General features: G+C 42.9%; 1 protein-coding gene across 4 annotated transcripts in view; it reads right to left on the minus strand.

The window, feature by feature from the left end:
* The window catches only part of Ccdc30 (coiled-coil domain containing 30), a 106,706-nt gene that overhangs the window by 75,386 nt on the left and 18,152 nt on the right, over window positions 1-13,168 (minus strand). For 2 of the 4 annotated variants that reach the window (XM_028886479.2, XM_028886480.2), the window contains exons 4-5: window positions 4,491-4,562; window positions 1,005-1,120 (exon numbers count right to left, since the gene is read on the minus strand). In XM_028886479.2, coding sequence (XP_028742312.1) covers window positions 1,005-1,120; window positions 4,491-4,562 — 188 coding nt within the window. Of the gene's footprint in view, window positions 1-1,004; window positions 1,121-4,490; window positions 4,563-13,168 lie in introns of those variants that run through there. The other 2 variants (XM_037202898.1, XM_028886484.2) reach the window with 2 other exon arrangements.

Here is a 13,168-nt window from a genome sequence, read left to right on the forward strand (position 1 = left end):
GCAGGTTAATTTAAGTTATAAAAGCTGGTTGAGGAAAAGCCTAAGCTAAAGCCAAGCTTTCATAATTAAAAGTCTCCATGTCATTATTAGTGAGCTGGCAGCCCAAAGGAAAGTCCAAATGCAGGGTTTTTTTTTAACTTTTTTTTTTTTTTCCCCGAGACAGGGTTTCTCTGTGTAGCTTTGCGCCTTTCCTGGAACTCGCTTTGTAGACCAGGCTGGCCTCGAACTCACAGAGATCTGCCTGCCTCTGCCTCCCGAATGCTGGGATTAAAGGCGTGCACCACCACTGCCCAGCTTTTTTTTTTAACTTTTAAAACAAAGTTTCTTGAGTACTTTGCACTGTTTTCAATACTATAAATATGGTTATGAAACTAATACAATCTGAAGCTGGAAATACTACATATGAAAGTATATATTAAAAATCAATAGACTGCCAAGAAGAAATCATTAAAAAATAATACAACTGTGAATGCCATATTAATAACCACAAACTTTTACAAAAATAAAAGTAATGTTTTTATTTGGTGACTGTGTTAACTGGCGAGATGGCTCAGCAGTGAAGAGCACTTGCTGCTCTGCCAGAGGGACCTGGCATTCAGTTCCGAGCACCCACATGACAGTTTATAATGATCTTTATGCAGTGGATCTGACGCCTCCATCTGGCCTCCTCGGGTACTACATGTATACGATCCACAGCCATACATACAGGCAAAACATCCATACATATAAAAACAACAAAACAAGTAAACAAACCTGGCCTTTATACAGCAGCAGTGATGCTACTGTTCAGAACAAGGACTTAAAAATCACACATAAGCACTGAGGGGTTAAAGCACACTGGGTGAGAACATACCACCTCTGTACCTTGACGCGCAACAATTGTTAGAACCAGTTCAACAATTGTTAGAACCAGTTCTCCGGAAGGACCAACTTAGAGCACGCTCACACCACTGGTTGCTATTGGAGACACAATAAGTAAACTCCAGGAACTGAAGCACACTGACCATTTCTCCAAGCACCTTTTTCTCGGAGTCAAGCGATCGAACCCGGTTTCTCAAAGCCAGAATTTCCTCGTCTAGCCTCTGGTTATGTTCTCTGGCTTTCTGTAAGTCAGTTGCATCTAAACAGAGAAGAAGGCAGTTACTACATGGGTCACAGTTTTCCTTTGGGAGGCACTCGCTCTAAACGCTCATGAGTGCCAGTCTGCTGAGTTCCGCGTAAGTGGTTGTCTGCGTATGTGGTTGTCTGGTTGTCTTCACAGGAGAGTCCCTCCCAGCTACTGGAACGGAACAGAAGGCTTTGTATTTCTCACTCAAGACTTTTTGAGTGTAGAGTTTCCGGAAATACAGGGTTCTGGGAACACGAACCATTTCTTTATTTTCTGTGTGTTTGAGTGTGGTGTGTGCATGCATGTCAGAGGATAACTTGGCATCGGGTCTCTCCTTCAACCGTATGGGTCCTGGGAACTGAATTCAGGTCATCAAGTTTGATGGCCTTAACCTACTGAGCCATCTCAATAGCCCTGGAGCTGAAATTTTAGCTGGGTGTAAATTTTTTTAAAGCCCCTGACATATTTTTTTTCCCATGACACTTGCTGTTTTATTTATTCATTCATTCATTCATTCATTCATTCATTTGTTTGTTTATTTATTTATTTATTATGTGCATTGGTGTTTTTTTTAAAATATTTATTATGTATACAGTGTTCTGCCTGCATGTATGTCTGCAGGCCAGAAGAGGACACCAGACCTCATTACAGATGGTTGTGAGCCACCACGTGGTTGCTGGAAATTGAACTTCCGACCTCTGGAAGAACAGTCAGTGCTCTTAACCTCTGAGCCATCTCTCCAGCCCGTGCATTGGTGTTTTGCCTGCATGTATGTCTGTGTGAGAGTGTCAGGTATCCTGGGTCCTCCACTTAGCAGTCTTATTAACAGCATTGAGGCGTTCACTAAACAGTCACTAACCAGTCCATTCTTGGTGAGTGCATTCAATCTGACCACCTGACAAGCTGCTTCCCACTCTGCCCCTTCCAAGTATTTCTGCATTAATCTGGGATGTATGATAGCACCTGGTTTTGGTGGTCACTTAAAGTTTGGGAATTCTCTCTTCTTTGACCTTTTGGAAGTTGTAAAACCAGTATTACTTATTCCTAACATATGTGTTAGATTCATTTGTGAAGCTGCCCGACTGTGGAACTCTCTTTATAGAAGATTTCTAACGATTCAGTTTAATGCATTTAGGATCCCTTCCTCTTCCTCCATCCTCCCTTCCCCCTCCTCTTCCTCCGTCCTCCCTTCCTCCTCCTCTTCCTCTGACAGGGTCTTATTAGGTAGCCCTGGCTGTCTTGGAAGTCACAGCATAAACCAGACTGGCCTGAAACTTGCATCAGTTCTGCCTCTGCCTCCTGAAAGTTGTTTTATTTATTATTGCGTGTGAGTGTGTGCAGGCGTGTGCCTGGACGTGTCACTGAGGAGTGCAGGAGAGGGGCAGCTTTTAGCAGTCAGTCCTCTCCTTCCGCCTGTTCCGAGCAGGCTCTCTTCTTGTCTCTGCTACAACACTGCACTGTTCCACAAGCTTTCCTCAAGATTACAGATGTGCACCACTGCATCTTTTTAATTGTGAGTTGGGTTCGGGGATTTTTATGGCAAGCACTTTTCCTGCTGAGCCATCTCCTTGGTCCTTAACTCTCTCTCTCTCTCTCTCTCTCTCTCTCTCTCTCTCTCTCTCTCTCTCTCTCTCTCTCTCTCCTTGAGACAGGGTCTAATGTAGCTTTGGCGGGGCTGGAACTTGTAATGTAGACCAGACTGACCTTGAACTCACAAAGACCCACCTGACTCTGCCTGCTGAGTGCTGGGATCAAGGGTGTGCGCCACCACCGCCCTTATCTGGTCCTCAGCTCTATTTTATTTTATTTTTGAGACAGGGTTTCTCTGTGTAGCTTTGCGCCTTTCCTGGAACTCACTTTGGAGACTAGACTGGCCTCGAACTCACAGAGATCAGCCTGTCTCTGCCTCCCGAGTGCTGGGTTCAGAGGCGTGCGCCACCACCGCCCAGCTCAGCTCTATTTTAATAGCTTCTCCTTTCTGCTTGGTTCAGATTTCATTCACTCTTCTTATTCTGAAATTTTAGATTGCCTTGTGCCTTACATGATTTCTGGTGTAAACATTAAGTACCATGAGAGTCCCTCAAGCCACCGATTTGGCCCTCAAGCCACCGATTTGCAGTATTGCACAAACACTGATAATGTCCTCTTTCCATTTTCACCAATTCAAAGTATTTTTTGGTATCTCTTGTGACTTTTTCTCCGACACCAGAGGCTCTTTGGAAGCATCCTCTTTACTTTTTAAATATTTGGGAACTTTTTCCAGTATGCTCCTGTCCCGGTTTCTAGTTTAATCCCATGTGATTGGAGAGGTGACTTGTCTGATCCTCTCTTGGCAAACATTTCATGGGTGTATGAAAAGTATGTGCTTTCCAGTGTTTTCTGTAAGTACCACCCAGGACTTCTGGCTGTAGCGCCTCTAAATCTTCTGCAGCCTTACTGGTTTTATGAGTTGCTTGACCTATGAGTTGCCATAAGCACTTTTGAGTTCACAATCATATTCCTATATTTAGAAAGGAAGAAATAACTAATTTTGGAATTATTTAAAATGAATAAAAACATGCCAGAAATCATTTTTGTTGTGACCATTGAAATACCCAAATTTTGCAATAGCTGGTAGCAGTGTCAGATTAAGTCATTCAACACCATTCCAAGCCTATTGGCTTTCCCGTGGACAAAGGCGTGAGGTATTGCTGCGTGGACTGCAAGGGCCCTTGGCTTCAGTGGTCTCCGTACAGTCCGATTTCTTTGTCCTGATGACAGGTTATGGAATCAGATATATAAGGATTCACACCTCAGCTGTGATAGTTTTTGTAGTTAATGGGTAACTCAGTTAACCTTGCCGCGATTCAGCATCCTGATCTACGAGATGGGGATAATTTTATTCAGTACCTGACTTGTTAGGAGGATTAAAGGTAATCACGGAAAGCTCCTGGCAGAGCAGCTGCTGCTCCGTAGGCAGCGAGTGACGTAGGCAGCACGTGACGTAGGTAGCACGTGACATAGGCAGCACGTGACGTAGGCAGCACGTGACGGCAGCTGCGCCAGCAGGAACAGTCATGGCTGCGTGAGTGGTACTTGTGATTTTCATCAGTAAAAACATTTTAAAGATTTATTATTTTCTTTCTGTGTGAGTGTCTGTGTGTCTGTACATGTGTGCGAGTGTCCATGTAGGCCAGAAGAGGGTGCCAAATCCCCTGGAGCTGGAGTTACAGGTGGTTGTGAGTTGCCCAACATGGATGCTACAACCAAACTCAGGTCCTCCGCAAGAGCCTTAAGTGTTAACCATGGAGCCTCCCACCTCTTCAGCTCCTAAATAATATCTTACACTACACATATTATGTTATTGTGTGATCTATTGTCACTACATATGCTAATGACTCACCACTTTCTTTCAGTTTTATTAGACTATTTTTCAATTTTTCAATTTCCAGTCGAGCATTCTCAAGTGCATTATCTAAAAGAAAACAAAAAGAAAACATATGTACAAAAAGTAAATGAGGAGCTGGAGAGATGGCTCAGCAGTTAAGAACACTGGTTATTCCTCCAGAGGACTCAGGTTCAAGTCCTACAACCCACATGGCAACTGTCTGTAAGTTCAGTCCCAGCGGATCAGACACCCTCTTCTGGCCTCCTCAGGCATAGCACATTTAGGGTGCACAGACAGACATCAGGCAAGCATTCATACACATAAACATAAATACCCGCTGTGGTGGTTTGAATAGGAATGGCTTCTGATAGACTCATGTGTTGCTTGTCTCTAGATTAGGTGCTTGGCCCATAGGGAGTGGCACTATTAGGAGGTGTGGTCTTGTTGGAGTGGGTGTGGTCTTGTTGGAAGAAGTGTGTCATTGTGGAGGTGGGCTTTAAGCTCTCATAGCCTCAAGCTCGGCCTAGTGTGGCAGCCTCCTTCTGTTGCCTGCAGATCGAGATGTAGAACTCTCAGCTCCTTCTCCAGCACCATGTCTGCCTATACGCTGTGATGCTTCCCCTCATGACAGATAACAGACTAAACCTCTGAACTGTAAGCCAGCCCTAATTAAATGTTTTCTTTTATAAGAATTGCCATGGTCATGGTGTCCCTTCATAGCAACAGAAACCCTAACTAAGACATTCCCCCAAAAGCAAATCAGCTAGGCATTGTGGTACACCCATCTAATCCCAGCATCAGGCAGATCTCTATTAGCTACATATAAAGACCCTGTCTCAAAACAACAACAACAACAAAAAAAAAAAACCCAAAGAAGTAAATGACTCATATAACAATAAAATTTCATACCTTTTTTTCCTCTTTGAACATCATCCTCTGAGTCTCTATAGAAATGTAACTTATCTGGAAGCTTCCCTGGGTGCCCTTCTAGTGTTCCTATGAGTCCCATATTTACTCCACTGACCTCTAACCTCAAATGTTTTCTAATCATTCTCTCTCTTCTTATTCATTTATATTACTTATTTATTTAGGTATTTCAAGACAGGGTTTTCCTGTGTGCCTAACATTCCTAGCTGTCCTGGAATTTGCTTTGTAGACCAGGCTGCACTCTAACTCAGAGATCCACCTGCCTCTGCTTCCCAAGTGCTGGGATTAAAGGCATGTGCCATCACTCCGGGCTCCAACCATTCTCTTATAAGATTACATGCTGAAGGGCTTGGATCACTGAGGTTACAAGGGCAGCTGAATGTTTAAAACATACATAAAACAGTCGTGCCTCACTTAAGGATGGGGGAGTGTGTTCTGAGAAACTGTTGCAAGGTAATTTTATCAGTGTATAAACATCATAAGGTATACTTGAATAGTAAGGTGGCTACAGTGTTATTTGGTGATTTAATTTTATGGAACCACTGTTGGACATAGATTTCTAGCTGACCAAAATATCACTATGTGGCAAGTGGACTGTATTGAGAATTTTTCCAATATCTGCTTAGAAGTAAAAATAACAAAATGCAGGAATACTTTTTGGTACTATGATGGTCATTGTCCTCATCCCTAGGATAAAATACTGGACAAAAGTATCTTAGGGATGATGGGTTGACGTGGGCTCAGGTTTAGGGTACAGACTGTCATGGCAGAAGTAACATACATAAAGTCACGTCATACCCAAAGCCAGGAAACAGATAGATGAATACTACAACTTGGCTCACTTTCTCCCCTTTCTTCTGTCCAGGACCCGGATGCTGTTCACATTTAGGGTGTCTCTTCCTACCTCTGTGAACCTAATCTAGAGACTAGACTACAGGGAAGCTCAGAGGGTTGTCTTCTAGGTGATTCTAGGTCCTGAAAATATTAACCCTCAGAGGTACAAAGGATTACCTGAGAACAGCAGACGGGGCACTGGGGTTGATGGACGTTCAACCTGCTAGTTAGGTTGTGGCCCTTTGCTTCTTGCGGGCTCCTCACTGTGATGGGTTAGCAGGTTTCCTAAACCATTAGAATGAAGGATCTGCTAACACTAAGAGGCAAACACTGAGCTTTATAAGAGAACACTCCTAACCACACCATGAGTGCACCACACCATTGTGCACGTTTCATTATTATGGCGGCAACACTCAGACCTTCAGGACAAATCCCACTATCACCCACCAGATTCATAAGAAACTACATTCTAATTATAGCAAGACTATTTCTGCTGCCGCCTCCAGGAGCAACTGCTCCTCTTCTCAGGCGCATTATTATGACAAATCTATAATGCAGGTACCCACATCGCAATAAGCAAGTGAGACAAGCAACAGAGAACTAGAGCAACCTGCTCAGTGCCAAGGGAGATAAATAGCACGGCGGGGCTGCACACCCAGGGCTGTTCTCTCTGCCCCAGAGACGGGATGGTTTCTGTGCCACTAAAACAAGCTTTCCACGGAACTCCTTTGTGGAAGAAGGGCAAGCAGAGGGACCGCAGGTGGAAAGAATGTTTGAGAAAGAGAGCAGCATGAGTAACGGAGAGAACGCAGGAGAGACGCGGGACTTCCGGGAACTGCATGGGACTTCCGGGAACTACTGGGATCCAGAGCCGCTTGGGTTTGCAGAGCAAAGGGTCGGGGCGAGTGTGGGATGTGTGCTGTAGACACACCGAAAAGCCTTGTTTGCTCCCCCAATTTGAAGTGAACCAGGGCTTCCAAAATGTTAAAAAGTTCTGAGGTACTCCAGATATTCAGAAAACAGTTGGCTTTCATTTTAAAAACTGGGCTGTGGATGCAGTGGTGACACATATCTATAATCCCAGCACCAGGAGGTGGAGGCAGGAGGATTCTGAGTTTGAAGCTAGCTTAGCCTACACAGTGAACCTGAGGCTAGCCAAGGAGACATAGTAAGACCCTGCCTCAAAAATAAAATCTAGCTGAGTGTGGTGGCGCATGCCTTTAGTCCCAGCACTTGGGAGGCAGAGACAGGTGGATCTCTGTGAGTTCGAGGCCAGCCTGGACTACAGAGTGAGTTCTAGGACAGGCTCCAAAAGCTACAGAAAAATCCTGTCTCAAAAAAACCAAAAATAAATAAATAAAATCTACTTTTAGAATGACACAGCCAAATATAGTTTTCCCAATTTAAAAATTAACGGAGACAACCAGTTCCTTAAGCTTGGCTGGTCAGACTGCTTCTCCTGCCATGTTTGTGAATAATTTGACAACTCTGGCTTTTCATTAGTCTTAAATGAGTCACAATCCTAGGATTGGTTGGAAATTTTCTCTTTTGAGAGAAGGCTTTGCTACACAGCCCAGAGTGGAATTCGTTCTTTTAACACTGGCCTTGAATTTACAACACTCCTGCCTCAGCCCCTCAAATGCTGATACAAGCATGCACCACCATGCCAGGCAGGCTTTGTTACACTTTTAAGACCTTTCTACTGGATTCACACTTGTATTTTCTAAGTCCATTTCTTAAGTTATTACTCTAGATATGGTGGGTCTTTTGTTGTTGTTGTATTTTGTTTCTGTTTGTTTATTTTGACAGGGGCTCTCTATTATATAGTTCTGGCTGTCTTGGAACTTGCTCTGTAGACCAGGCTGGCATCAACCTCACAGAGATTCTCCTGCCTCTACCTCCTGATTGCTGGGATTCAAGGCATACGCCACCATGCCCAATTAGAGCCTACGCATACAGGTGTTTTGTTTGCAGGGGAGGGAGTGTGACAATAATTTATTTAATCTTTTACCAAAATTAGTAGCAACAAAAGAATAAAAAGGGGACATTCAGACCCAGTGGCGGCCCACAGAGGTAGACAGGCCCGGCAGCAGAGACAAGCAGACGCAGGTAGGCCTGCAGCGGGGGCCCATGGAGGTAGACAGGCCCAGCGGCGGCAGCCAACAGGGATATTCAGACCCGGCGGCAGCCGGCAGAGACATTCAGGCCCAGCGGCGGCCCACAGAGGTAGACGGGCCCGGCAGCAAAGACAAGCAGACGCAGGCAGGCCTGCGGCGGCGGCCCGCGGAGGTAGACGGGCCCAGCAGCAGCCCGCTGAGGTAAACGGGCCCGGCGGCAGCAGCCGACAGGGGCATTCAGGCCCGGCGGCGGCAGCCGGCAGAGAAATTCAGGCCCAGCGGCGGTCCACAGAGGTAGACAGGCCCGACGGTGCAGACAAGCAGACGCAGGTAGGTCTGTGGCGGCGGCCCGCGGAGGTAGACGGGCCCAGCGGCAGCGGCCGACAGGGACATTCAGGCCCGGTGGCGGCCCCCAGAGGCAGACAGACCCAGCGGCAGCTGACAGGGACATACAGGCCCGGTGGCGACCCCCAGAGGCAGACAGACCCAGCGACAGCTGACAGGGACATACAGGCCCGGCGGCGGACCGCAGAGGTAAACAGGCCCAGGGACGGAGACAAGCAGACGCAGCTTGGAACAGGGACGCCCCTAACCCCAACATCTGGGGAAGAAGCTATCTCGTGGGTCAGAACCAGAACGAATCTGAACACTCCGTCTGAGGACAACCCAGGGCCCAGCTGCTGATCCTGTGAAACCCAACAACTTGGAGGTGTTGGTGAGACTACCCTGCTCAGCTGAAACCCATCTGGGAGAGGATTCAGATGCCTACAGTTTAAAGTCTGAAGAAACAAGATCAGCTGAGGAGTTGACAAATGAACAAAAAGTGACCTGAGAACACAGAAGAAGGCGCTACCCAGACACCAAACCAGATCACCAGAATCATAAGTATATAATTCACCGATCGAAATCAGCTGCCCCTGAAGAAATAGCCCAATAGCACCAATTTAACCAAGAACCACTACTAAACCAAGACTAAAAATTAGAACAAGAGAGGCACTCTCAGACACAGACACCACCTGCACTGAGCAGAGGAAGAGATGAGTAGACGCCAGTGCAAAAATACAGGCAACAACATAAAGACCTATATGGCAACATCAGAACCTAGTGATTCTACACCTGCAAGACCTAAACATACCATGACAGAAGAAACAGAAGAAATCAACCCTAAAAATGACATTAAGAAGATGATAGAGGCCCTTAAAGAAGAAATAAAACATTCCCTCAATGAGGAAATAAAAACTTTCCTTAAAGAGGAATTGAAAAACTACCTTAAAGAGGAAATAAAAACTTTCCTTAAAGAGGAAATAAAAAACTCCCTTAAAGAGGAAATAAAAACTTCCCTTAAAGAGGAAATGAAAAACTCCATTAAAGAGGAAATAAAAAACTCCCTTAAAGAAATGGAAGAAAAAACGAACAAAAAATGGGAAGAAATCAAAGAAAGCCAAGAAAAAGCAATTAAACAGATGAAAGAAACATTCCAAGATCTGAAAAATGAATTTGAGACAATAAAGAAAACACATGCTGAGGGAATGCTGGAAATAGAAATCCTGACAAAACGAACAGGAACTACAGAAACAAGCATAACCAACCGATTGCAAGAGATGGAACAGAGAATCTCTGACACTGAAGACACGATAGAGAAAATAGATTCGTCAGTCAAAGAAAACAATAAAGACAAAAAAGTCCTAACACAAAACGTCCAGGAAATTTGGGACACCATGAAAAGACCAAACCTAAGAATAATAGGGATAGAAGAAGGAGAAGAAGACCAACTCAAAGGCACAGAAAATATATTCAACAAAATCATAGAAGAAAACTTTCCTAACCTAAAGAAAGAAATACCTATGAAGATACAAGAAGCTTACAGAACACCGAATAGGCTGGATCCAAAAAAAAAGTCCCCTCGCCACATAATAATCAAAACACTAAACACACAGAATAAAGAAAAAATATTAAGAGCTGCAAAGGAAAAGGACCAAGTAACATATAAAGGCAAACCCATCAGAATAACACCAGACTACTCAATAGAGACTATGAAAGATAGAAGATCATGGACAAACCTCATGCAGACACTAAGAGACCATGGATGCCAACCCAGACTATTATACCCAGCAAAACTCTCAATCACCATAGGCGGAGTAAACAAAATATTCCAGGATAAAACCAGATTTAATCAATACCTGTCCACAAACCCAGCCCTACAGAAAGCACTAGAAGGGAAAATTCAACCCAAAGAAGCTAAACACATCCATGAAAAATCAAGCAATAGATAATCCTACACCAACATACACCACAGAAGGACAACACAACACAACCAAAAAAAATAACAGGAATTAACAATCACTGGTCATTAATATCCATCAATATCAATGGTCTCAACTCACCTATAAAAAGACACAGGCTAACAGAATGGATTAGAAAACAGGACCCATCCATATGCTGCATACAAGAAACACACCTTAACTCCAAAGACAGACACTACCTCCGAGTAAAGGGCTGGGAAAAGGTTTTCCAAGCAAATGGACCTAAGAAACAAGCTGGTGTAGCTATCCTAATATCTAATAAAATAGACTTCAAACTAAAATCAATCAAAAGAGACCAGGATGGACATTACATATTCATCACAGGAAAAATCCACCAAGATGAAGTCTCGATTCTAAACATTTATGCTCCAAATACAAAAGCACCCACATTCATAAAAGAAACACTACTAAAGTTTAAAACGCACATCAAACCCCACACATTAGTAGTGGGAGATTTTAACACACCACTCTCACCAAAAGATAGATCTACCAGACTGAAACTTAACAAAGAAATAAAGGACCTAACAGATGTTATGACTCAAATGGACCTAACAGATATCTACAGAATATTCCATCCTAACACAAAAGAATATACCTTCTTCTCAGCACCCATGGAACCTTCTCAAAAATTGACCACATGCTTGGACACAAAACAAATCTCAACAGATACAAAAAAATTGGAATAATCTCCTGTATTTTATCAGACCACCATGCCTTAAAGTTAGAACTCAATAACAACAAAAATTATAGAAAACCCACAAACTCATGGAAACTGAATAATACCCACCTGAAACATCAATGGGTCAAGGAAGAAATAAAGACAGAAATTAAAGAGTTCCTAGAATTCAATGAAAATGAAAGTACAACATACCCAAACTTATGGGACACTATGAAAGCAGTGCTAAGAGGAAAATTCATAGCTCTAAATGCACACATAAAGAAGATGGAGCAATCCCGTACCAATGAATTAACAGCACAACTGAAAGCTCTAGAACAAAAAGAAACAAACTCACCCAGGAGAAATAGACGCCAGGAAATAATCAAATTGAGGGCTGAAATCAACGAAATAGAAAACAAGAGAACAATACAAAAAATCAATGAAACAAAGAGTTGGTTCTTTGAAAAAATCAACAAGATAGACAAACCACTAGCCAAATTAACCAAAAGGCAAAGAGAGAACACCCAAATTCACAAAATCAGAAATGAAAAGGGAGACATAACAACAGACAATGAGGAAATCCAGAGAATCATCAGATCATACTTCAAAAACCTGTACTCCACAAAAATGGAAAACCAGGAAGAAATGGACAATTTTCTGGGTAAATACCAAATACCAAAATTAAATCAAGACCAGATAAACCATTTAAATAGACCAATAACCCCTAAAGAAATAGAAACAGTCATCAAAAGTCTCCCAACTAAAAAAAGCCCAGGACCAGATGGTTTCAGTGCAGAATTCTACCAGACTTTCAAAGAAGAACTAATACCAATCCTCTTCAAAGTGTTCCACACAATAGAAACAGAAGGAACACTACCAAACTCTTTTTATGAGGCTACAATTACCCTGATACCCAAACCACACAAAGATGCAACAAAGAAAGAGAACTACAGACCAATCTCCCTCATGAACATTGATGCAAAAATACTCAACAAAATATTGGCAAACCGAATCCAAGAATACATCAAAACAATCATCCATCACGACCAAGTAGGATTCATCCCAGGGATGCAAGGATGGTTCAACATACAGAAATCAGTCAATGTAATACACCATATAAACAAACTGAAAGAAAAAATCCACATGATCATCTCCCTAGATGCTGAAAAAGCCTTTGACAAAATCCAACACCCCTTCATGATAAAGGTCTTAGAAAGATCAGGAATACAAGGAACATTTCTAAACATAATAAAAGCAATTTATAGCAAGCCAACAGCAAACATCAAATTAAATGGAGAGAAACTCAAAGTGATACCACTAAATTCAGGAACAAGACAAGGCTGTCCACTCTCCCCATATTTATTCAATATAGTACTAGAAGTTCTAGCTAGAGCAATAAGACAACAAAAGGAGATCAAAGGGATACAAATTGGCAAGGAAGAAGTCAAACTTTCACTATTTGCAGATGATATGATAGTATACATAAGTGACCCCAAAAACTCTACCAGGGAACTTCTACAGCTGATAAACTCCTTCAGTAAAGTGGCAGGATACAAGATCAACTCAAAAAAATCAGTAGCCCTCCTATACACAAATGATAAAAGGGCTGAGAAAGAAGTCAGAGAAACATCACCCTTTACAATAGCCACAAATAATATAAAATACCTTGGGATAACACTAACTAAACAAGTGAAAGACCTTTTTGATAAGAACTTTAAATCTCTAAAGAAAGAAATTGAAGAAGATATCAGAAAATGGAAGGATCTCCCATGCTCATGGATAGGTAGGATTAACATAGTAAAAATGGCAATCTTACCAAAAGCAATCTACAGATTCAATGCAATCCCCATCAAA

This window comes from Peromyscus leucopus, chromosome 2 (assembly GCF_004664715.2).
Source record: "Peromyscus leucopus breed LL Stock chromosome 2, UCI_PerLeu_2.1, whole genome shotgun sequence".
Taxonomy (NCBI): domain Eukaryota; kingdom Metazoa; phylum Chordata; class Mammalia; order Rodentia; family Cricetidae; genus Peromyscus; species Peromyscus leucopus.